At 32.4% G+C, this 24801-nt stretch overlaps 2 protein-coding genes across 5 annotated transcripts in view; one reads left to right on the top strand and one right to left on the bottom strand.

The window, feature by feature from the left end:
- Nucleotides 1-2002: 2002 nt before the first annotated feature.
- LOC132717190 (GDP-Man:Man(3)GlcNAc(2)-PP-Dol alpha-1,2-mannosyltransferase-like) lies at nt 2003-11587 on the bottom strand. Its single transcript, XM_060700612.1, has 4 exons — nt 11438-11587; nt 7417-7662; nt 2963-3911; nt 2003-2176 (listed from the first exon to the last, which is right to left on the bottom strand). Exons 1-4 carry the CDS (start codon nt 11470-11472, stop codon nt 2069-2071), a joined length of 1338 nt encoding a protein of 445 aa, XP_060556595.1. The 5' UTR covers nt 11473-11587; the 3' UTR covers nt 2003-2068.
- A 55-nt stretch (nt 11588-11642) lies between these two features.
- Nucleotides 11643-24801, top strand: part of LOC132717205 (copper-transporting ATPase 1-like) — a 47595-nt gene continuing 34436 nt past the window's right edge. Inside the window, exons 1-2 of one of the 4 annotated variants that reach the window (XM_060700628.1) lie at nt 11643-11753; nt 21877-21996. In XM_060700628.1, the coding sequence (XP_060556611.1) occupies nt 21892-21996 (105 nt within the window). In that variant the 5' untranslated portion in view covers nt 11643-11753; nt 21877-21891. Of the gene's footprint in view, nt 11754-15539; nt 15654-17291; nt 17328-20286; nt 20429-21876; nt 21997-24801 lie in introns of those variants that run through there. The other 3 variants (XM_060700625.1, XM_060700626.1, XM_060700627.1) reach the window with 3 other exon arrangements.

Genomic DNA, 24801 nt, shown 5'->3' with positions numbered 1-24801 from the left:
AAGTAAAGTGTTTAAAAAATCAAGATTTCAAACATCTGATCTTCCTTCCACAATAAAACTGTTTCATAGAGAGGTTCAAAATGATTCCTGTAAGCCATCTTTATATAGAGCTAAATTATTTTGCACTGTTTTGATTGACAGTCTTATCCTCTGTCATAGACTTTAGACATTTTGTTTGGTTGGGTTTAATGTTGCACAAGCACTGTAAGGGTCATGTGTCGACTTTCAAGCTTTACTGGTAGAGGAAGACCTCAGGAGCCCCTCTGTGCATTATTTCAGGCACAAACGGGCACTTGCATAGAACCACTGACAATCCTTAAAGCTGCACACATCCAGATGAGCAAAAACATTTCAAGATAATCAAACTTGAGAAAAATGTACTAAGATTTTAAGAAAAGTAAAGAGCTTTAAGATTTATTTCATGATTTACACGTTGTGTGCGATTTATGACTGATTTTTCATTATTAATCACCATAATTCAGTAATAATGCAGTAAGGGATAATTTGCAAATTTTGACCTATTTTTGGAAATTGATGTGGATTGCAAGTGCCGTTGAAAATGTATAAATTACTTACTTTGTTCATTTCTGAATATTTAAATTTAAATACATTTCCAAAACTTTCATGAAAATTAGCATGAATCTGGAGGCTTGCTGCTTTAAGCTGGCTTGATAACTTTCTCGTATGGAAGAATCTAAAGTTCCTAGCAAAATTCAAACCCACAGTAGTGAAGGGCAAATGGTTTGAAGTCAACAATCTTATCCGCTTGACTTCAGACGTAAAGACATTATTTCAATTCATTCCCCTTTAATACAATTACATGGGTTTTATCCAGCAATATATCAATTCAGCATTGCTAATGGGAAAGTGAAGTAGTCGTAACATAGGAATCATAAGAAAGGACATTTTCTTTCAAACACACAACTGACCTATATGAATTTGATATAGTGTTGGTGTGACCTATAAAAAAAACATTCAGAAAAGAGAAATGTTAACACTTCCATTAAATAACAATACAGGATTTTTTTATATAGGCAATATGTAAGTAGAAATGCAAGCAGAAATTCATGTATAATAATTATAATACAATTTTTGGGAAGGGGATTCAGTACAATTTCATTATCAGTTTATGAATATTCATTAGATATCACATGACTTGCTGATGTGTAGACTCAAAATACATTGTAATACATTCCTAAAGTTTAAAAGGGATTAAAGTATTGGCAATCCTTCAGTGCAGAATAATCAAATCCCTGTATTATGTGTTTATAATTTAAACATAAAACTTGGAAACTTTCGTTCGTTTTTTAAATACATATATTAAAAGAGTGTACTTTTATAACTTCACAAGGTTACTATTTTAAAGTTTTATCTTATCAGAATTAGGCTTATTAGCAAACAAGAGCAATCTGCAATAACATACATATGTTGCCTGATGATAGCCAATTGCATGTTGCAGCTACTGTGTAGCAGGAGACACAAAAAAACATCAACAATCCGTATTGTTATTCAAAGGCCATAACTTAAACAGAAAAACTCATGTAATATGCGCAAGAACTGGAGATACCGATCAATCCTGTAAAGTTTCATACAAATTGTATAAGTAGTATAAGAGAAGTAGTTCAGAACAAACTAAATATCATTAAAGGGCCATAACTTGGACAAAAATCATTAATCCAAAAATTGCTGATGATATGCACAAATAGACTTTTTAAAGTATTTTATTTCTGTTGCCATGGCAACCAGTGTTCTGCATGGAATTCAACTCTTTGAACAATTTTCAAAAGTGACCACCCAAGGAACATTCCTGTAAAGTTTGGATGAAATTGACTTAGCGGTTTATAAGGAAACATTGTATAAAGCAAACGTTTACTGACTAACAGACGCTATACAGACAGACGCCGGACAAAAAGCAATCACAAAAGCTCACTATGTGACTGGTGAGCTAAAAATACAAGTACATTTGTACTGCTTTTGTATGGGAACTACTCGCAAGCCAGTATAGAAACAAGATTTTTATTTAATCAAAAAATAAAGTATAATTTATTGAACATTTTAAAACATCTAATTAATTCAGTTTAAACAATGATTCAACAACAGATATAAAACCCTCGTCAAATTCACTCTCTGAAAATCTTGTCACAGTTTTAAAACATTTCACGAATTTTTTAAAACTCTCTTTTGAACAGATTGAAGTTTTTTTCTCCATAAACAGCATAAGATTCGTGTCTGAGCAAGGTAACCATCGTTACCATCGTAGGCAAAAAAAATATCAAATTTTGGTCCGGCGGATCTGAGCCAGAGTAACCAGACCCGCCATAAATCTCGCCCAAACCCCTAAACGGGAAGCAATATCATCATAAAACATAAAAATAAATATTATTGGTACGGGCTTTTAAATAATTACAAAAAGGGGATGTCAAAATTTACAATCAATTTAAACTTGGAAATGGCATTCCCATCTAATTTCAGGGAACAAAAAAAACTTTTACCGTTAAAACCTTCATGACCAGCACAACTTTTTAAAAAGTTTTTGCTTGTTTAACGGGGTTTTATCAAAACGACACACCCTAGGTATTGGCAACGTTCAAGTTTTTACTGGGGGAGGAAGCCCTAGGTCCCCTTTTCCATGCTTTTTTAGAAACGAATGACACCTGAGTAGAACCCCCAAACGTTCGTAAGTAGTGGAATTCCCTCACATGAAAGTTTCCATAGCCCCCTGTCGGGTTTGAACTAAAGGGGTGAGGGGCCATTTTTAAGTCAACTACCTTAACCACTCGGCCACGGACGCCCCTTCAAAATAGTGAATGATTAACATGTTGCACTTATTATAAATAAATCAATCAAGTTGTAAACTGTCAAAGTTTGTACCCCAGAATTACATGAGAGGAACTTCATTTGCCAAGTTCCTAAGAACAATGTTTCTTACTTGTAATGAAACTAATCAGGAAAAATAGTAAACTTCTTTAATAAACTTGCCTATTCCAAAGTGTTCATCTCTCATTGTATGTAATCCAATCGTACTCTCCGTCATCATTTGTTTCAGATCTTCAAATGGCACGTTCAATTTAAACTCAACATAATCTTTGATACTCATTTCCTCTGCTAATTTCCTTAATTCCTCTACACGCTGGCTATCTTTTAGGTCTCTACAACCTCCAACGAGAATTAATTTGTATTTGCATTTTTCTTTATCAGAATATTTTTCCAAAAATTTACTAAATGATTCCAATTGTAGCCTATGATTTTTCTCTGGACGAAACTGAGCGATGGATAAAATAGATTGCACATCATTTTTAAGTTTGTCCGTGAGTTCAATTTTCATGAATTCTGATATATCACAAGGAGGATAAACAATTACTGCTTTATCTCCTACACCCCATAGGGACTTAATATGTCCGTATGTCCAAGTGGAGTTGACCATAACAGCATCACTACGGCTTCCAGCCAGACCATAACAATATGCAAACATTCTATAATACAGTACTTTAATACTGGTTAGAAATGAACTTCTAGTTACGATGGAGGCGTTATTAAAACCTGCCTCCCTCTCAGAAACTCTCTGAAGCATGTCCGTGCTTATGGTCGGATAATGAACATAGCAACCAACGGCACTTCCTCCAAGATATTTAAATAAAGGCAACGTAAAAGCATATCCCATACTGTCAATATAAATATCTGGGACATACGCCATCAAAGCTTCCCAACCAAGAACTACAGAACCTATGCTTTGACCAAGGAGTGTGAAAATTGGATATTTTCTGGCCTCAACCCAGTTCCGACTCCTCAAGAAAACAAATTCCACTGGTTTTGGAAGAGTTATGTTAAATCTTTGTCTTGCTTTTTGTAAAATTTCAGCACCACTTGCATCATAGTCCCCAGTGTAGACCAAACATCGTACATTTGGGTATCTGAAAATGCAATAAATAGATGTAATAAATTTTTCTTATAGATAAATAAGATGATACTATGAATGATGAAAACAAACAATGAAATATGACAACAAGGATTCTGTTGGAAACAATGGATGCTCCAGAAAGAAGCACACAACAGAATGGAGAATTTGTAAAGCTTAAGACAAGAGGGCCATGATGGCCCTGAAGTCGCTCACCTGTATATAGGCCCCCAGAGCGGGGCCAGTTTAAACCCCAGGGCTTTTATTTGAACAAACTTGGTAGACACCCATTAGAAGATATTTCATGCTTAACATCTAAGATCTAGCTGGTCAAGTTTTTTTCTTTACATATATAATAAGTTAAAAACAATGACACACCTGGGGCAGGGCCAGTTTTGACCCAAGGGCTTTTATTTGAACGATCTTTGTAGACACTTACTAGACAATGTTTCATGCTTAATATCTAAACTCTAGCTATTCGGTTTTTTTCATAGAAGACTTTTAAGTTTTTTCTATACACATATAAGGAAAATCAATGTCAGCCGGGGCGGGGCCAATTTTGACCCCAGGGCTTTTATTTAAACAAACTTTGTAGACACTCACTAGAAGATGCTTCTTGCTAAATATCTAAACTCTAGCTATTTGAGTTTTTTCAAAGAAGATTTTTTAAGTTTTTGCTATACACATATAAGGAAAATCAATGATCCCCGGGGCGGGGCCAATTTTGACCCCAGGGCTTTTATTTGAACAAAGTTGGTAGACACCCATTAGAAGATGTTTCATGCTAAATATCTTAGCTCTAGCTCTTTGGGTTCTTTAAAAGAAGATTTTTTTAAGTTTTTACTATATGCATATAGGGAAAATCAATGACCCCCTGGGGCGGGGCCAATTTTGACCCCAGGGCTTTTATTTGAACAAACTTGGTAGACACTCACTAGAAGATGTTTCATGCCAAATATCTAAGCTCTAGCTCTTTAAGGTTTTTAGAAGAAGATGTTTAAAGTTTTTTCTTTTGGTTGCCATGGCAACCAGAGTTCTGCATGGAATGGAATTCTTTGAACAACTTTGTTAAGGCTTCACACAAGGAACTTCCCTGTGAAGTTTCATTATGATCTGCCTTATGGTTTCAGAGGAGATGTCGTTTGAAAAGTGTGAACGGACAACGGACGACGGATGACAGACGAAGAGTGATCCTAATAGCTCACCCTGAGCATATGCTCAGGTGAGCTAAAAATAGCAGTTAAGACACCATATTAAAGTGATCTCTATCAGAAGGTACCCTGACAAATTTCTTACACAATTCAAATCCTCTCAATGTATTCTATCACCCTGAATTTTTTCAAAAAATCCCTTGTATACATGTAGCTTTGAAGTTATTTTATGGACAGTTGATAGTAAAGCTTCCTGTAAAGTTTAAATGAATTCCTGTCAGAAATTGCTGAATAGTCCAAAAATAACTAGACCTATCACTGAAGGTGATTAATACCCCCACCAGCAACTTTTTGAAAAATAAGTAGTCTGAAGAAAAAATTCAACACAAACTATCAACTGTGTACAAAGAAATATTTCAATTAATTGTAATCCCAACTGGGGTCTCCAAATAAGCTTGCTTTTCACAAAGTTTGATTACAATATCTCATTCCTAACTCTAGTTATTGTCCGGAAACCATTTTTCTATTTTAAGGAATGATGAACTTGACCTTGACCCCAGGGGGTCCAAATGCAATACCAACCCAGGTCTTCATATAAGCTTGTTATACACCAAGTTTAATAACAATATCTCATTCCTAACTCTAGTTATTGTCCGGAAACCATTTTTCTATTTTTAGTAACGGTGACCTTGACCCCAGGGGGTCCAAAAACAATACCAACCCAGGTCTTCATATAAGCTTGCTATACACCAAGTTTGATTACAATATCTCATTCCTAACTCAAGTTATTGTCCAGAAACCATTTTTCTATTTTTAGTAACGGTGACCTTGACCTTGACCCCAGGGGGTCCAAATGCAATACCAACCCAGGTCTTCATATAAGCTTTGCTATACACCAAGTTTGATAACAATATCTCATTCCTAACTCTAGTTATTGTCCGAAAAACCATTTTTCTATTTTTAGTAACGGTGACTTGACCTTGACTTCCTGGGGATCCAAATACAATACCCAACCCAGGTCTTCATATAAGCTTGCTATACACCAAGTTTGATTACAATATCTCATTCCTAACTCAAGTTATTGTCCGAAACCATTTTTCTATTTTTAGTAACCATGACCTTGACCTTGACCCCAGGGGGCCTAAATGCAATACCAACCCAGGTCTTCATATAAGCTTGCTATACACCATGTTTGATAACAATATCTCATTCCTAACTCTAGTTATTGTCCGGAAACCATTTTTCTATTTTTAGTAACGGTGACCTTGACCTTGACCCCAGGGGGTCCAAATGCAATACCAACCGGAGTTTCCACATAAGGTTGCTATATACCAAGTTTGATTACAATACCTCATTCCAAACTCTAGTTATCGTCCGGAAACCATGATGTGGACCGACCGACGGACGGACGGACCGACCGACCAACCGACCGACCGACAAGCTGACTCCTATATACCCCCCCTAAACTTCGTTTGTGGGGGTATAATTACCACTGAACAGGCATAAAAGGGGCACAACTTGTTGAAAAATCATGGATGTTGCAATAAATTCAAATGGTTGCTGGTAATAGTCCACATATAATTTTATATTAGTGCCAGATGGATGGACAACGCATCAACTATATACATCCCAGTTGGAGTACATAATAAAATCATTTTCCAAATATTTAAAATGGCTAACAAACCGCTTAAAAATACATAATAATTAAAATGCAGTTAAAAACAATAGATACATAAACCCTGTATCAATAAAATAAATGGCCAAGGGAGATAATACTGAAGTTTTAACAAAGATATTGCAAAGAGTAGTCCCTTTCAGTTGGTACTTATTTTGTTAAAATTTGTCCTTAAAATGATAAATGCTTTTGTCCAAATTGACAATTCCATTCACAATATCTAGCATGGTAAAATTTAAGGCAATTTGTGTAAATTTAAATCAGAGATAATCCTTCAATCATCTTAAATACCAAGTTTGCTGAAAGCCCATTATAGCTTAAATGTATTTCACATTAATTTAACTATGACAGGGGCATACAAATCAGTCAATTAATACAGTCTAATAATAGAAATTTTCCATGAATGCTACAGAAAAAAATCTGGAGAGGATACTAAAATCTTTGGTTTATAAGAAGGTGCATATCTACATTGTTTATTTAGCTCTACTTATCTAACAAACAATGATTTCAACAAAATTGATGGAGGTTAATTGTAAAAGGATGTTAGATTAAAGAAATTCTGAACAAGACTCACACAGAGATATTTTCTTAGTGATTTTTTTTTCAGTAGCATCAGCCTTTCCAGTAAGCTCATCATGAAGCTTTGGTTCTGATAACACTAGAAGCTTTCATTGGCAAAAGCAAGAAATGTTTACCTATTCTGCAGGGACCTAATGGCAACCCAAAGTACCCTCTCTCCTCCCCCTCCGGCATTACAATATGGATGGAAGAATCCCACAACAACAGTTTTCTCCCCTGATCCAAAACTCTCTCTCAGATGAGGTAGTAAAGTTTTCGCCCTCTTTCTTATCCAATACTTGATGAATGTAAACAGCACAAATGACACAAAGATGAAAAATATGCAAATCAATATGAGCAGCCAAAACATCTCAGACAGGAAACTGAAAAAGACAATACACAATTTGTTATTGAAAAAATTAAATGCTTGAAAACTACATAAAAGGCTATTATATTAATCATTATCTTCAGTGAAAGTAAATGTACATACATGTATCAACATCAAGTCCTTGTGAAATCTAGCATAGTATTTTTATTGCATATCAGGACTGGCATTTCTGTTAGTTTTACCCATGCTGGAAATTTCATTTGGCATGGGGAAGTGACAGATGACTCGTGTGCTGACTGTACAATGGCACGCTTTTGATGACGTTATTTTTACCGTTATGAATTATGTTATAATTTCATACACTGTTGTAAGGAAATAGTAACAGGTGTAATGACATAAATTTCCATGGGAAATTGTTTTACTAAGGTAAAGAGTATAAAATATAATGGAATATGGTAGAATATGCAAGAAAGAAGATTGCATTTTGAAAAATGCTATGTCACCGCATTAATACAACACTAAATAGTAGTCACTACTAGTGTAGGAACAGATTTTTTTTGTTTCTATACAAATGAAAATTTTCATAATGCATAGATCCCTGACCTATCTAATTCTTATTATCAGATTAGTGGTTAAATCTATTGTTTTTCAAAAAAAAGATCAGAGTAGGAATATATCAATGCAGTTGAGTCAAGTGAATTTGGTGGTGAAGGTCATATTTCACACAGCCTGAATTTCATGACTACATCAAAGGACAAGAAAGTAGGTCACATCATCAAAATCTTGGTCACCTGATATCAAAGTTCAATTTTACAACTAAAACTGTGCACATGGTCGAAATTTCATTGCTGTACATAAAAGGACATGAAAGTAGGTCACTGTGCAAAAATTTGACCAAAAGTTTTCATTCAAAACAAACTTGATACAGGTCCACCAAACAACATTTCATGTCAAATATCTAAGCTATAGCTTTCTCCAATTCAGAAAACATTTGTTTTAGTTTCTGTTTTTACTACATTTAAGAGTACATAATGAGAATCAATGCTCCACTGGCAGGGATAATTTTGACACCAGGGGCAAAATTTGACCAACTTTGGTAGAGGACTAGAGGATAGATGAAATTATATAGCAAACATCAAAGCTCTTGTTCCTTCAGACAAAAAGATTTTTTAACTATATGAACATAATGAAAATCAATGACTGCCGGGGCGGGACCAATTTTGACCCCAGGGCTATAATTTGAACAATCTTGGTAGAGGTTCACTTCGTAAAGTTTCATGCCAAATATTTAACCTCTAGCCTTTGTCAATTCAGAGAAGAAGATTTTTCAAGTTTTTACTTTATACATTTAAGGAAAACTATCGCCTCTGGGGCAGGGCAATTTAAACACTAGGGGCATAATTAAAACAACTTTAGTAGAGGACCCATAGATGATATTACCAAATATCAAAGCTCTAAGCCTTGTACGTTCAGACAAGAAGATTTTTTAATTTTTTACTATACTTACATAGTGAAAATCAATGACCCCCGGGGGTGGGGCCAACTTTGACCCCAGGGCTATAATTTGTACATCTTGCTAGAGGCTCACTACACAATGTTTCATGCAAAATATCTAACCTCTAGTCTTTGTTAATTTAGAGAAGACATTTTTTAAAGTTTTTACTATATACATATAAGGAAAATCTATGACCCCGGGGCGGGGCTAATTTTGACACTAGAGGCAAAATTTGAACAGCTTTGGTAAAGTACCTATAGATGATATCATATAACAAATATCAAACCTCTAAGCCATGTACCTACAGGCAATAAGGTTTTTTTTATTTTTTTACTATATGTACATAGTGAAAATCAATTACCCCCGGGGCAGGGCCAATTTTGACCCCAGGGCTATAATTTGAACAATCTTGCTAGAGGTTCACTACACAATGATTCATGCAAAATATGTAACCTCTAGCATTTGTCAATTGCTAGAAGAAATCTTTTTAAAGTTTTACAATATAAATATAAGGAAAACCTATGACCCCCGGGGCGGGGCTGATTTTGACACTAGAGGCAAAATTTGAACAACTTTGGTAGAGTTCCTATAGATAATATCACATACCAAATATCAAACCTCTAAGCCTTGTACATTTAGGCCTAAAAAAAAAATTGATGTGTTTCTGGTGGCGAGGCGAAAAAAAGTAGGGTCGGTAGGTCGGACTTTTTTTTTTTTTTTTTTGTCAATCAACGATTGTAGATATGTCAGATACGGATTATATGGACTTTAAATTATATTCTATAGCATATAAAAGTACTTAAAAATGTTAGACTACCAAACCTAGTCTTCAATCTTATATTTTGAAATAAATTTTAGCCTACCAATGGCATGACTCGACTTTCGTTTTCATTTTTTTTTATTCTTACCGAACAACTGGCTTCAATTTTAATATTATCACTCTTAACATGACCATGCACGTCCGAAAAATGTTTTGAGCTGTTTTGCTGTGGTCTATTAATTTGATTTCCTGTTTTGCCAAACTATGATCGTATTTTTAAAGAAAATCGCCAGCAGTGACACTTCGGCTGCTTGTTGTGCCGCCATATTAGCCGGTGCGCGTTAATACGTAATTGGAACACGAATCGTCTGTGCCTCACATCGCTGTCGACTCGCAATACTAAAACCCGTCTTCGGTACAGTCGGTACGGGCGCCATTTTTTTTTTTGTACATCGATAAAAAAATTTGGGTCGGCGCTAAAAAAATAGGGTCGGTCGGGCCACCGGAAACACAACATTTTTTTTTTTAGGCCTTAGACAAGAAGCCTGAAGGTATTTTAAGTTTTTACTATATGTACATAAAGTGAAAAATCAATGACCCCCGGGCGGGGCTGATTTTGACCCAAGGGCTATTATTTGAACAATCTTGGTTGAGGTCTACCAGAAAATGCCTTATCCAAAACATCAAAGCTCTAGGCCTTTTCGGTCTTTACAAGAAGATTTTTTAAATTTAATCTTATAATTCCTTTTGCTTGCCATGGCAACCAGATTTCTGCATGGAATAGAATTCTTTGAACAACTTTGGAGGCCCTTCACCCAAGGATCAATCCTGCCAAGTTTGGTTGAAACTGGACTAGTGGTTTTTAATTTCACAAGAAGATTTTTAAAGTTCACTATATAATCTTTAGAACACACATACACAGGTGTATCGCTATATGCCACCGCATCACAGATGCTGCGGTGGCATAAAAATATCTTACAAATGTTTGCAGTTCAGATCAGAAAATACCCGTCCCTCAGGAACATGCCCATGGGCTGGTCCCCTCAGGTCAAATATTCCGATCCAAACCGCAACATATGACAGATATTATCAATCCTATCTCAAATTGACAATCATATACCTGTAGTAAAATTTCACAAGTGGTGACGACACAATTATGTTATAATATACTGACGAATATATCATCAGAGTTATACAGTGTTTTCCAAAAAAACCATGGCTGATAAATGTTAATTAATGGTTCGGCCTTGGGTATATATATATACCGGTATCCCACAATTAGTTCTAACCAAATTACTAACGATTCACCACAATAACATTTTGCCAGATTACGATTCACCGGTGAAATAACGATTTGCCACAGTTTAATAATGATTAGTCACAGTAGGATTATATCAAAAAGACCAAAAGTGTCCGAAAACCGTTTAACCGAACCAGGTAACACTAAATAACACATGGGTTTTTCATGCTCATGAATGGATGCGTTTGACTACTTGCGCACCATGTGAAATACATATTACACATACAATAATTCAATTAATTTGTAATTTTAAAACAACGGATCAGTAAATATACCTAAAATATCCGTTTATTATCTCTGCCAACACCATCCCGGAAGTGTCAAAATTGTCCTATTTCCGTGTGTACGAAAGTGATTTCGGAAATAAGTACTCCATATCTATCTTTAACTATTTTCCAATGCTACTTAATTTGGTGTCAGTCAGATTAATTTGAATTATCAATAAGCTTTAATTAAGAGAAATTGATATCGCTGATACCTGTCATCGTTTTACTTGAAAATATAATTACCGTGAATTCCCTTCGATCAAACGTTTCACACTATTGAATTAGAAAAAACAACAACAAAATTATTATCAATAAATTAACTACTGTAAGTATTTCAGTTTAAGTCTAGTAAATTATGAACTTTGTTATTGTTGTTATCAGTTTCAATTTACTGTCTCGCTGTTAAACTTCGTTTTTTTTTTCTCACTTTTATCTAGAAGAAATAATTAAAAAAATGAATAGTGCTCGGATATGCATGTTTCTCTGAAAAATAAACAGGAAGGTTATGTAGAAATGCGTTTTCCTACGGAAACCGAAAGTATACGAATTTTCTTAATTCAAACCTGCAATATACTACTTGAAGTTAAGTTATTTATCAAATCTTTTCACTTCGAACTGATGAAAATGGAAGTGGTTCATGTCAAATTCTTTATAATTCTTTTATTAACCCCCCTTAAAATTTTAGTAAAAAACCAAATTGGTTTTTGTGTTTTCCTCTTGGTGTCCGGGAAACCCCAAAATGTGCTAATACCCCGCTCCCTGAAACAGGGGAAAAATTGACCTTTAATTTTATAAACTTTGTTTTTTTTTTTAAAAAATTTAAAATAAAGATGCTGCACAGTCAATACCAAAATATAATTGATGCGCCAAAGCCAGATTCTGAGATATTTTTGTTCTGGGTCAGAACCTTGCTTTTTTACGCTGAAACATGTTTTTGTCAAAATAGTTTTATGTGGCAAACATTTCACTCCAAAGACAGTTTACATTAGGATGATTAGTACTTAAATGTTTCTGATTCCATACCAAATAATAACAAATGTGCTTTCTATAGGTTATAAACTAATGTTATCTTCCATTCAGTTAGACTTATTTTTAAGAATAGATCATGAATCAACAAATAAGAGTGAAGCGGCTGGGGTTTATTTCAGTTTGGGATTATCTAATCAACAACAGAGCCTGGTCTTCCAAGTTTCCACCCAGCCATCCTGAGACCATAAATTTACTAATTTTCATTAAAGAAAGAAATAAATCTAGACAGTTTTATTGATGTTATTTATTTATTAATAAAAAATTATTAATTATTCCTATTGTTGTTAAACACAGTTTTCAAATTGAAATTTACCTTTGAAAAATCAAATATTCCTCGATTTCATTATTTTTAGAATTTTTCTTTATATTCTTTTTCAATAATGTTGAAATGATGGTAAAAAATCTTTATCATTCCTCGAAAGTAATCATTTTTTTTCAAGATAGATAATTTTCTTGGTATAAGACAATATATAATGTAACCATGCTAGCTAAAAATTGAAATGAAAGTAAATTTGTCAAGTCTTGGTTGGTGGTATTTTTAAATAAAAAAATAATAAATTTTTACCTTTTCAAGAATATACAAAAATATAAAGTTTAAAATGATAAGTTAATGAAAATATATTTTAAAGTAACGGTAGGTCTGTCAGATAACAAATGATTATGATGACAGTATTAAACTATCAAAGATAATAACAAACCACAGATTACAATTATAATTATATACAGATGACTTGTGTAAGAAATAGATCTCTGATAATTAAGTATTTTATATAGGCAAAGGTATTAACATGTTCTTTTGAACAAAATATTATTATACATGTATAATTGTTCAAACTTTATCCCTTAAAAAGCTTTTTCATCCATTTTTTTTCCAAAGGCAGTATGAGTATTCATTTTGTATGAATATTCCAAATGGATAACAATTTCCTATTGTTTTGTTTTTTTTTATCAAATATTTGAAATACTTTTTAAATATGTTGCTCTTTTGCAGTCCAAATGTTTTTGACTGTCCATTTTTCCAATGTTTCTGTCAATTAAGGAAACGTAATAAGCGACCACCCCTATATGTTAGTTAAAACAGAATTTTTGACAATTTATTTATTACATATTATATAAACTAACCAATTTTTACAAACTTACTTGATCTGAAAATATGTATCTAGTAATATCTACCGCCTCTGAATGTTAGTAAAACAGAATTTTAAGAGACAATTTATTTAACACATGATATCTATTTGACCAATATTTTAATTGTTATTTGATATTGAATATATATGTTCTACTCAATCTGCTGTTAATATTTCTGGATTTAAAATTTATGTGAGTTTTTTCTGTTCATTTATAAATGTATTATATATATATTTGAGGTGGTTTTATTATAATATAACATATTTTACAGTTTATATTTGATAATGAGGACAGAAAAAATCCCACGCAATATATAAAGGAAGCAATTAAATCAAGTTATAGTGTAAATCATATATAATACGTATTTTTTCGTATCTATCGTACGTTTTTTATCTTATAATGCAGGATAAACTGCTTTTTACTTTCTGACAAAATGAAAAAATAATACACTTACATCTTTTTAAATATGTATTTCTTTCCTCAAATCATATTTACATATAACAAACATACTATAAAACTATAAAAAATGTCATTTGATATATATCATATAAGGGTGGTCGCTATACGTTTCCGTAGTCAATACTGGGCATTATCACTAGCTGAATTTAGTAAAGTTCAACAATTACTGTGTCTCACTCTCTGTGGACCTGTTAAAAAGGATAGTTTTTTTTTTGCATTGGAAAGTTATTCCATTTCAGGAAGTTTCCACAAGTTTCAAAATTAAAATTTGACAAACATTCATGTGTTAATACAACATTGATGACTAACTCATTTGTTGTTTTTCCTTTTAAAGTGTAAAAAGGTCTTGTGATAATAAGTTATGTAATTATTTGACATATTTAATCAGTATACATATAACTGATTAGATAACATACTATGTAACACTTTCTGATCATTTTTGTTTAAATTGAATCATAATTAAAGAGTTAATCAAAATTATTATAAAGAAGTGAGCTAGTATACTAAAAATCTTCAATCAAGTGAGTTATATCTTATATGACAGGGCTTGTGTTAATTCTATTTCGGTAGTAGCGAAAGGATTATATTTTTATTACAACACTTGAGTTTATCTATTTGAGATGAGGGATTCATTGTCATATGACTGTATGTCAGAGTACAAGTAGGGTTGTACATATGGGTCATATCCCAAGCTCAGTTGAACACAGTGTTACAAGCATCTTATAGATATAAAGTTACCTTGCAGTGTTATATTGAACATTTGATATAATTATTATATTTTTATGTTAAACTGTTGTAACATACTTGAAATGTGTATATGATACATTGATAATAATCTATTTACTTTTTAGAATTTTTAAAAAAAAAAAAAAGCACCTTACTTTTGGGGTTTTATTCCCCCAAAAAAAAGGGAAAAGAATAAAAAAAAAAACCCAAAACAAACCACAAAAACCAAAATTTCCAAAACAAAATATAAAAAAAAAAAATTTTTTTACACCCAAAAAAAAAAAATTAAAAAATTAAACCCCAAAAAAGGGAAAAAGTTTACTCCCCCCCCCTATACTACTGGCGGATTGTGAAGGGTGGGCTAGATGATTTTGTTTGACAAATTAGTGTGTTAGTCTCTCTGCAGAGAACCTTAACATAAAACTGTAAAGTTAGTAGAAATAAATTTAGAACCAGGAAGTTGAAATTCAACACTATAAGTTATATGATACCCTTGAATGCATTCATTACTTTGATGTAAAGAATTTGAGAAATATACCTTTTATAATCATTATGGCTCATTTTTCAAAATTCACTTTAAGATAATTAACAGTCACATTGACTTACAATGTTAATGTACTTTTATATAAATAGATTTTATGTGTAAAACATTTTGTTCTTTAGGGCATACAATTGTATGTTTTACATTGATCTGATTATTTTTTTTTACTGAGGATGACACAAGGAGGGTTTTTGTTACTTGATATTTTAACACATTTCAATATTCATTCCACAGTTTAGCTGTAATGACAATCATCTAAATTTTGTTGATTAAACATTTAAACCTTGGATTGTATTTTTACCAGGAAAAATGGCTGATGATGAAACATTAAGATTATTGAAGGTAAATCATACCTCATTTTGAGAGCCAGGGCACATTATATTATTTTACCTTCATATTTTAGTTATAGCCTTTGGGAAATGGGGCTGTTTTTGCTTTTTGTTAACTTTACTTTGATATTTTATACCTAGATTATTTTTTATTATCTGCAAATTTCTTATTTTTCATATATTTTTTCAACACATGTATAACTACTGTTTTCCAAGGGCTAAGGTAAATAGATGATTAACCATATTTAGCTGTTACATGTTTCTTTTGACTACTTTGAGCAGTTTTATTAGCTCAACTATTCGAAGAATATGAGAGCTATTGTAGTCGCGTTGGCGTCAGCGTCGGCGTCTGCGTTGGTTAAAGTTTTTTGTAAAGTCTAATATCTCAATTATTACTTTAGATATTCAATTGAAACTTACAATACTTATTTATAGTAACAAGGTACATCAGATTGACAAGTTGGATAACTCTGCCAACAATATTGACAGAATTATGCCCCTTTTTAACTTAGAAATTTTGGTTAAAGTTTTAAGTAAAGTCAAATATCTCAATTATTGCTTGAGATATTCAATTGAAACTTACAATTCTTATTTTTAGTAACAAGGTACATCAGATTGACAAGTTGGATAACTCTGCCTACATTATTGACAGAATTATGCCCCTTTTTAACTTAGAACTTTTGGTAAAGTTTTTTGTAAAGTCAAATATCTCAATTATTGCTTGAGATATTCAATTGAAACTTACAATACTTATTTATAGTAACAATGTACATCAGATTGACAAGTTGGATAACTTTGCCTACAATATTGACAGAATTATGCCCCTTTGGAACTAAGAATTTTTGGTTAAAGTTTTTTTGTAAAGTCAAATATCTCAATTATTGCTTGAGATATTCAATTGAAATTTAAAATACTTTTTTATAGTAACAAAGTACATCAGTTTGCAAAATTGCATAACTCTGCCTGCAATATTTGCATAATTATTTGCCCCTTTGAAACTTAGAAATTTTGGTTAAAGGTTAAAGTCTTCAAAGATAATTACTTGAAACTTTACACATGCACTTAGGGTCATAATTGGAGGGTCATACTATCAAGCACTTAGAATAGTCGAGCGTGCTGTCCTACCGACAGCTCTTGTTAAAAATATAATTTAAACTAAAAAAGAAGAAAATTTACTTTTAAAATCAGGGGTTGGGGAATGAAAAAAATGTGGATGTGGATAATAATGTCCATTTAGCTGAATATTCTGGCAAAATTTCTAATGACAAAAAAACAACAACAAAAAACAACCAACAACAACAACAGAACAAGGAAAAAAAATGCTTACCTTTAATAGAGTTTTAGTCTTGTGTAGCATAATAAATAGCAATTTATGTTGAATCATTAATCTAGCTTTAAGTACAACAGTTGCATAATATTTGAACATAAAATGTAAAAATATTATTCAATTGTATTGAAAAGAACCAGGTATAATAGTATATTTTTTGGTCACAAAAGAGAACATCTGGAAAGGCCTTGGAAAACAGTTTTTTTTTTCAAATGTTTTACTATGTTAAGCTTATAACACTGGTGTGTCTGTTTATTTGATATGTATAGTATTTTTGTTACAATTTAAATTTCTCAATATACCTGTATAGACTTTGGGGTGCATCTTAAACAGTGAGATATGAAGGGGCATGCCAACATGGTAAGTTTTCAAATTCATGTACTTTATGTCAAAGGAGCAAAATTATAGTAAATCATTGTATATGTAGTTGGGTAAAGGAGCATGGAAATAGAAATGGTGGGGCTATATATTTAATCATAATAAATATAAATGCACTTAAAATTATAAGTTTTTTAAAATTAAAAGAATTATTTTTCATGGGCTTCATGCCAACTGTTAGTATATCAGGAGTGATTTTCCGTCTTATACATGTATAACAAGAGGCCTATAAAAGGCCTCTTGACTTCTCAAAGTAAATTTTCATTAAAATCATGCAGTTTTCCCGTTCAGTAATCAAATTCCTGAAAAAAAGGTAATGCTGGTTAAAGTATAATAGAGTAGCAGCTGTATGCCCCAATTCATTTCTTTAAATTTGATTTAGAATAAAATATTTTGGTTCGTTTACTTACTGTGTTATGTGTTTTAGCAATAGCATTGCACAGATTCAGTGTTACTTTTCGGATAATTGCACATTCTTGCATTACTGGATACGCACAGTGTTATAGGCTTGTGTGTAATTGGTTTGTCTCCATTGGCCTGAAATGATTTTTTGCTGTGAAACCTTTCATTGCATTTTTCTAAGGAATTTCAATATCAAAAAACACTTATATAACTTTAAGCCAGTTATAGAAATAATAAAATTACAAATGTAGATAGATCTTGAGCCTCAGGTTGGCCTATAAGTACATGTACAGGGTAGCCTGGCTCTAGATCTTGAGCCTCAGGTTGGACTACATGTATAAGTACATGTACAGGCTAGCCTGGCTCTAGATCTTGAGCCTCAGGTTGGACTTCATGTATAAGTACATGTACAGGCTAGCTAGGCTCTAGATCTTGAGCCTCAGGTTGGCCTGTAAGTACATGTACGGGCTAGCCTGGCTCTATATCTTGAGCATCAGATTGGACTATAAGTACATGTACAGGCTAGCCTGGCTCTAGATCTTGAGCCTCAGGTTGGACTACATGTATAAGTAGCTTTTGACTATCATAGGCAAGGCTTACATAGATACATTTATATATAGTTATATTCATCTTATATAGAATTGAAGATTATGATTTCAAACATACACATTTGTTTGAAATTCAACCTATATAAGTTTGCCTTACATGATTTATACGGTTCAATTCTTTATGTTGCCTGATTTGCATGAATGGTAAAGCATTTTAAATGATATGGCTATGGGATATAAGTTTTTACTCTGCATACAAAATGGTACAAATCAGTTTGGTGATATGGAAGTTTTTTTTATCGAAAAAGCTTAATGTATTTGTCTGTTATGATGTTAGCATGCTTTATGTAGATAGGAATCAGTGAGGGTATAGACAGAGCTTAGAATAAATTCTTATCAAAGTCGGTGTATACAGCTTCCATTTTACAGTGATGTTTTTTATTTTTTAAATTTTTATTAAACAGCAGATGCTTTAAAATTTGCATTTTTGACTGATTATAAATTGCATTATAATTATGTTTAATTAAGACAGAACTGTAAAGTAAGTTGAAAAAAAATCAGACAGTCATACTTCAAACCAAACAAAAAAGATTCATCATTGCTAAACAACAATTGAAACCATTTAAATTACTATATTCTATTTTATTTCAGTAGTTGAGATGCATACCAGTGTAATAACATTGTGTTGTCTTTATTTCAGGTGTAGAAATATGTTAATTAATATTATGAACATTTATGAACTATAAAAATAGCACATATGTATTTTAACTCGCCTGAACACATTTTCCAAAAATGACCTTTAAATTTAAATAATATCTTTAGAAAGTCATGTGTGTGGAATAACTTTTTACATTCAATTGAAATAACTTTACCTATTATGGACCATAGTTTCGAAACTTTGACCAACAATGGTCACATTGATGACCTCAGCACAGTAATGGGATAACTTATATCAAATTTAATATGAGTTAATCTGTTACTAAGGTGACGAATTTTGACCCTTTTTGACACATTTTTTACTTCAATCTTCAAAGCTTGACCTTTTGTACAAACAAAATATGACCTTAAATGACCTTAAATATGACCCAGAGACCTACTTCTGTAGTGAAGATATTATTACCTTAGCTGCTGCTCTCAGGTGAGCTATCTAGGGCCATTATGACCTTCTATAATTTTATTTCCTTGTTCAGTTTAAAGGATAGGCAATTCAATGACGTTATTGTGTTGGCTTGAATAACCATTAACATATGCATGATAGGCAAGTTATGCATATATTTGATTATATAGTTAGAAGTGTAGTGTCCTATTTACATATTTAGTTAAAGGTGTGATGGCAGTTGTTGTATAACCTGACATGTTCATTTGATTTTCTTTATAAATTTAAGGTTGACAGAAACCATTAAATTTTTCTTTCCTTGTTTAAGATATTTTTGAATAACAAAATAGTGAGTAAAATAGATGTTTTTGCATCCCCACCCCTGCTAATGTTGTCTGATCTACATGTATTACTGGATTTCTCCTTGGTAAATTGCAATGATTTCAAGATCAAAGACAGTTGACAGAATCAGAATGAGGTAAAATTGCAAAAAAGTGCTTGGTGTGTGTTATATTTTTTTATAATCATCTCCGAAAACCCATACAGGTGACTGATGGGGAAAAGTGGAAATCTAGAAATTTGTAGTTTATTTTTGTTTGTTTTTTTTTTTCAGAAAAGAGAGAAAAATATAAATTATACACATGTACTTGTTGGAGAGCGGAATTGGCCAAATTTTGGTCCTAAATTGACCTAAAAAAGGCACTGCAATTGAAATCTAAAACATGCAATGATATAACACAATATTACATAATATTTCAGTTTAAAAATCTCGTTCATTTATCATGTACAACATGGAAAACCTCGTAGTTCATAACAACTTCATTTCATATCTATTGCCTAAATAGATAACTAACTTAACTGTCTATTTGTTTACACTTGGTAATATTGTCCAAAGGGAAACAACTTCCTTAAAAATAATTTTTTATAAAGTTTAAGCTCAGATACATGTGTTTGTTAAATTATATTAAAAGCTCAATTTCATATACATGGGATTTTATTTGAAATTTTAAACATTAAACCAAAATATGGATTTAAAGGTACATAGAATTTAATTAGTATCTTTAAACAATTATGAATGTAACCTGTATTTAATGTTTTTGTAAAACGAAAGTTGATAAATCTATTACCTGTAAATAACAGATTTGAAACAAAAAATATAAGTAATATTATAATGTAGATTATCTTTATCTGTTTATCATTTATGTCATGAACAAGTTTTTTGTAGGTGATTCTTGTTCTAACAAAAAAACAACACTTTTATACCTTTTTTGTTTTAGCTCACTTGAGCCCATTGTGGTCAGATGTCCATTTTTTTGGTGGTCATGTGTCCATCGCTTGTCATTTGCTATGATTTCTTTACTTAAACACAAGTTTGATTTTGCCCTTTACAAGAGTTTATATAACTTAATTGAGTCTGATGCATAAGTAGGTCACAAGAGCTAAAATCTAGACTTAAATCTTTAATAATCCTGATCTAAGTAACAACAATTCAACAAGCATCACCGTATGGTCCCCTGGGAAAGTTATCCACAAAAGTCAAAATGGCCACAATTTGGTCCCTGTGAGTCACTTACGTTGTTTAGACTTATAAATGAATGCACATTTAATTCATCAGGACTGTGTGAAAAAAACACTGCATAGAACTTAAATATTTAGCATGCAGCATCTCTACAAATGCTATATAATATAAATCATGCCCCCTCGGTCAAAAAAGGCCCTGCTTTGGGGGTCACACACTTTACATGAACTGAAGTAATAATAAATACCTTAAAACCCTCTCCTAAACTTAAATGCCCTGAGCATAGATCTTTAGCGTGTAATTGTTACATCATTCTTTGGTCCTCAACAAAAGTTATCATGCGTCTGATGTTAAAGTTTGCCTTGCCCCTTCGGATACTTTAATTATATAGACCTATATAATTTAAGTATCCCAAGGGGCAAGGCAAAATTTAACTTTAAATGGAAATAATTTTTAAAAAATTCTTTTGTGGATTCCTGTTAGATTAGACGTTTGGTTTTTACAGTTTATGGGGGCTGATTTTTACACTTTTTGATCACGTTGGGGTAGGGCAACAAGACAAACGCCAAAAAGGGGCAGTCAGGTCCCAAAAGGGACGCCAAAGGATGTTCATGTGGGGTGTTGTCGCAATGTTACATTGTTGCTTGGCAAGACAACGCACCATTATGCGTGACCCGCTAGAGACAGGACAACAAGACAACAACACGCTGATTAGCGCTTTGTCGTGTTGTCGCTTGCGACAGGACAATGAGATGAAGGTCAGACAACGCACCTTTTGGCGCTTTGTTGTGTTGTGGCTAGAGCCAACTAGACGCACAAAAGCGTACCAAATCAGCCACCATACGTAGTAGACTTCTACAAAAGTCACATAAGTCATCCCCAGTCAGTCTGAAATAAAGGTTCTAGTAACTAAAAGGTTACGGCTATTCTCTAAATAAAACAAAAGTGATTTCATTATGATTTCAGGAAGAAGTAGAAGAGATGGAGAGACAAACTGTTATCAGTGTGGAGGGTATGACGTGTCAGTCATGTGTCCAAAGTATTGAGTCAACTATTTCCAAAATGAAGGGAATCATCAATATCAAGGTAAGTTCATCAGTACATCGACTTCCAGTGGCAAGAATGTCACAAAAAAAATATAGTGCCAGACCAGTCCAACTGGTTGATAGATACAATCAGTTTAGAATTTGTTGTGTTTTTGTTCAACTCTAATCCAAATTGGGTCACATTTCATTAGTTTCAAAACAATTTGACTGATTTTGTGCTGACTTGCCTAGCTTTGAATTTGTAGTTTCAGAGTTTTATGAATGAAGTTAATTCAAGTAATATATTATGGAGTTGAAATGTAGTAAAATGATTTATAGTCAGTTCTTGTCATAGGAAGAATAAAAGATGAGACAATTCAAATAGAAATTGAACATTTTTGCAGAAATTTATCCGGCATAAAAGAAATAAATTTAAATAATGCCACCATGATAGAACAAGTCCAGCATGCACATCTGTGCATTTTGCTTGGACTAAAATTCTAAATTGCCTGCACAATTTTATCATTTTGTTACTGAAATCATATTAATAAATCAAATTCAAAAACTAGTCCATTATACAAAGTCAACTAGGTAAGAGTTCAAATTAAGTTTATATTATGCATTAATTGCAGTTTCCATCAAAATATAAAAAAAATATATAATCTGAGAAATTCATCAAAATACAGTGAATCTTTAAATAAACTATTGCCTTTCATCATTACAACACCTAACCATCATTGACTCATATCAGCTGCAATTTATTTTATTTATTATATATAAAAACTGAACAAGTTTTAATCAGATGGTAAAATGCAGAAATAAGCAAAATTTTAGCAAATGATTAAAAACAGATAATTTACCTTTCATTGTGATATATCCATTTGGTACATTTAACAAAATTTACATTGCTTGACTACATATGATATGTATGCCTGGTAACTTTATAACATAGGTTAGTGTATCAAATGAGTCTAAATGTGACTATATATAAAATACAGGATATACAAGTATGTACAAATTTTTAACTGATCTGATTGCTTGTTGTCCACTTACAATGTTTACTTGTATCTGTTGACCTTCTCTCAACAAGATAACCTATTGCTAAACCTTTGACCTCCAATGATAACATTTAAAGATTCCCTCTTATATATGGTCCAGAAACCTTTCTCTAAACCCTTATTATGCTGAATTTCTAAAATGGACTTGCCTAGCTACCATTTTAGGAACTGCCCATTTAATCACATAAGGGGATATCAAGATGAACTAGATGTAAGTTTGAAGTTGGTTAAGCCAACAGTATTGAGCCTGGTTGGACTGCATGGATATGCAGACTGGAGAAGCTCTGTACTGATGGTGAACACTAAGCCCTTCCAGCGGAGCAAGGGTTATGACTTCTATATGTATTGGAGTTATAATGATAATAACAATAATATTATTATAATAAAATAAGACATATTTCTTACACAAATTTAATATTATATTTATCACATAGCCAAAATAAAGACTGTTAAAGAGAAAAAGAATTGTACATCATGATTACATAAATTGTAAAAATCTAGAACAAGGGTATCCCTAACAATGAAAACAACAATATTGCATGAAAATTGCTGACTCGTTAGTTTCAGTTTGATTGAGTCTGTTCAGGGGAGACAATGTGAAAATGAAACATCTCTTATGCCCCCTGGAAACTCGTACGATCAGTCTTCAACACTATTGTGCTGAACTACTAGGAACAATGTCAGTCTTAAAAAACTTTGTTTTAACAGCTTATACAATGCACCTTTACATTCCTATTGCTCTACCAATAGTTGGAAAGTGTCGTCATTATGGCCACATGCATTTAATAAACAGTCCTAGCACTATGTACATAGGTTAGTTTAGGAGAACTGGAATAAAAATCTTACTGTTTTGTGATTGTTTTGCTTACTCCACATGTGCATGTATTGCTTGTGACCTTGTGCCTACATGGCCTTAAGTTCCCTTAGCATAAACTTTATTGCAGCAATGATTACATCATTATTGTTTAGTGTTTTAGTATTCATTACATTTTAATTGTTTAGACAACATTTTATGGTTTGCTATATCTAGATAAAGTTAAGTTTACATCTAACGGTTCTGTTAATTAAAAGATCAAAGGGTTTCTCTCATAAAATTATTAAAGTAAACATCCTGTCACCAGGATGAATACTGAAAATAAATACAAAGTATTTTAGCTTCATTTAGAATGCAAGCTAAAATGACATTTTACTGAATTTCAGGAGCACATTTGAATAAAAGATGATTTTCTGAGAGGGATATGCTGATTCTGTACTGTAGAATTAAGTCTTTTATTAACATATATTTCAACAGCTTATATCACAAGTGCACCAAATTGGTCCAGATAATAGATATGCATGTTGTTTTTCTTATTACATGTACCTGTTAAAGACAGTCTTTCGTTTAAAAGTTATAGAAAGCAAAATATGCCAGACTCACTAAATACTAATATTCACCAATATGATATACTATAAGGCAAGGCCTGGGTGCAGTGTGCCTGTCCTGGTCTTCTGACATTAGGCTCAGCTGCATGATTTAAACAATTTGGTATTGAAAGTCCTAAACAATGGAAGTTCAAAATTCAAAACAGATTTAAGCAATTTGATATTGAAAGTCCTAAACAATGGCAAGTTCAAAATTCAAAACAGATTTAAACAATTTGGTATTGAAAGTCCTAAACAATGGAAAGTTCAAAATTCAAAACAGATTTATACAATTTGTTATTGAAATTCCTTAACAATGAAAGTTCAAAATTCAAAACAGACTTAAACAATTTGATATTGAAAGTCCTTAACAATGAAAGTTCAAACTTCAAATTTGATATTGAAAG

Source organism: Ruditapes philippinarum, unplaced genomic scaffold (assembly GCF_026571515.1).
Source record: "Ruditapes philippinarum isolate M1 unplaced genomic scaffold, ASM2657151v2 ctg136_1_1_1_1, whole genome shotgun sequence".
In the NCBI taxonomy this organism is placed as follows: domain Eukaryota; kingdom Metazoa; phylum Mollusca; class Bivalvia; order Venerida; family Veneridae; genus Ruditapes; species Ruditapes philippinarum.
The sequence above is the reverse complement of the archived record's forward strand: the minus strand, read 5'-3'. Positions and strand labels throughout refer to the sequence as shown.

Excerpts from the sequence above, each read along its gene's own strand:
- LOC132717190 (XM_060700612.1), bottom strand. The coding sequence starts at position 11,472 with ATGGTGTTGGCAGAGATAATAAACGGATATTTTAG. Across the intron at positions 7,663-11,437 it reads ATAATAAACGGATATTTTAG|TTTCCTGTCTGAGATGTTTT; the intron begins GTATATTTACTG and ends TGTCTTTTTCAG. Across the intron at positions 2,177-2,962 it reads TAGGCAAGTTTATTAAAGAA|AGTTTTAAAAAATTCGTGAA; the intron begins GTTTACTATTTT and ends TGTTCAAAAGAG.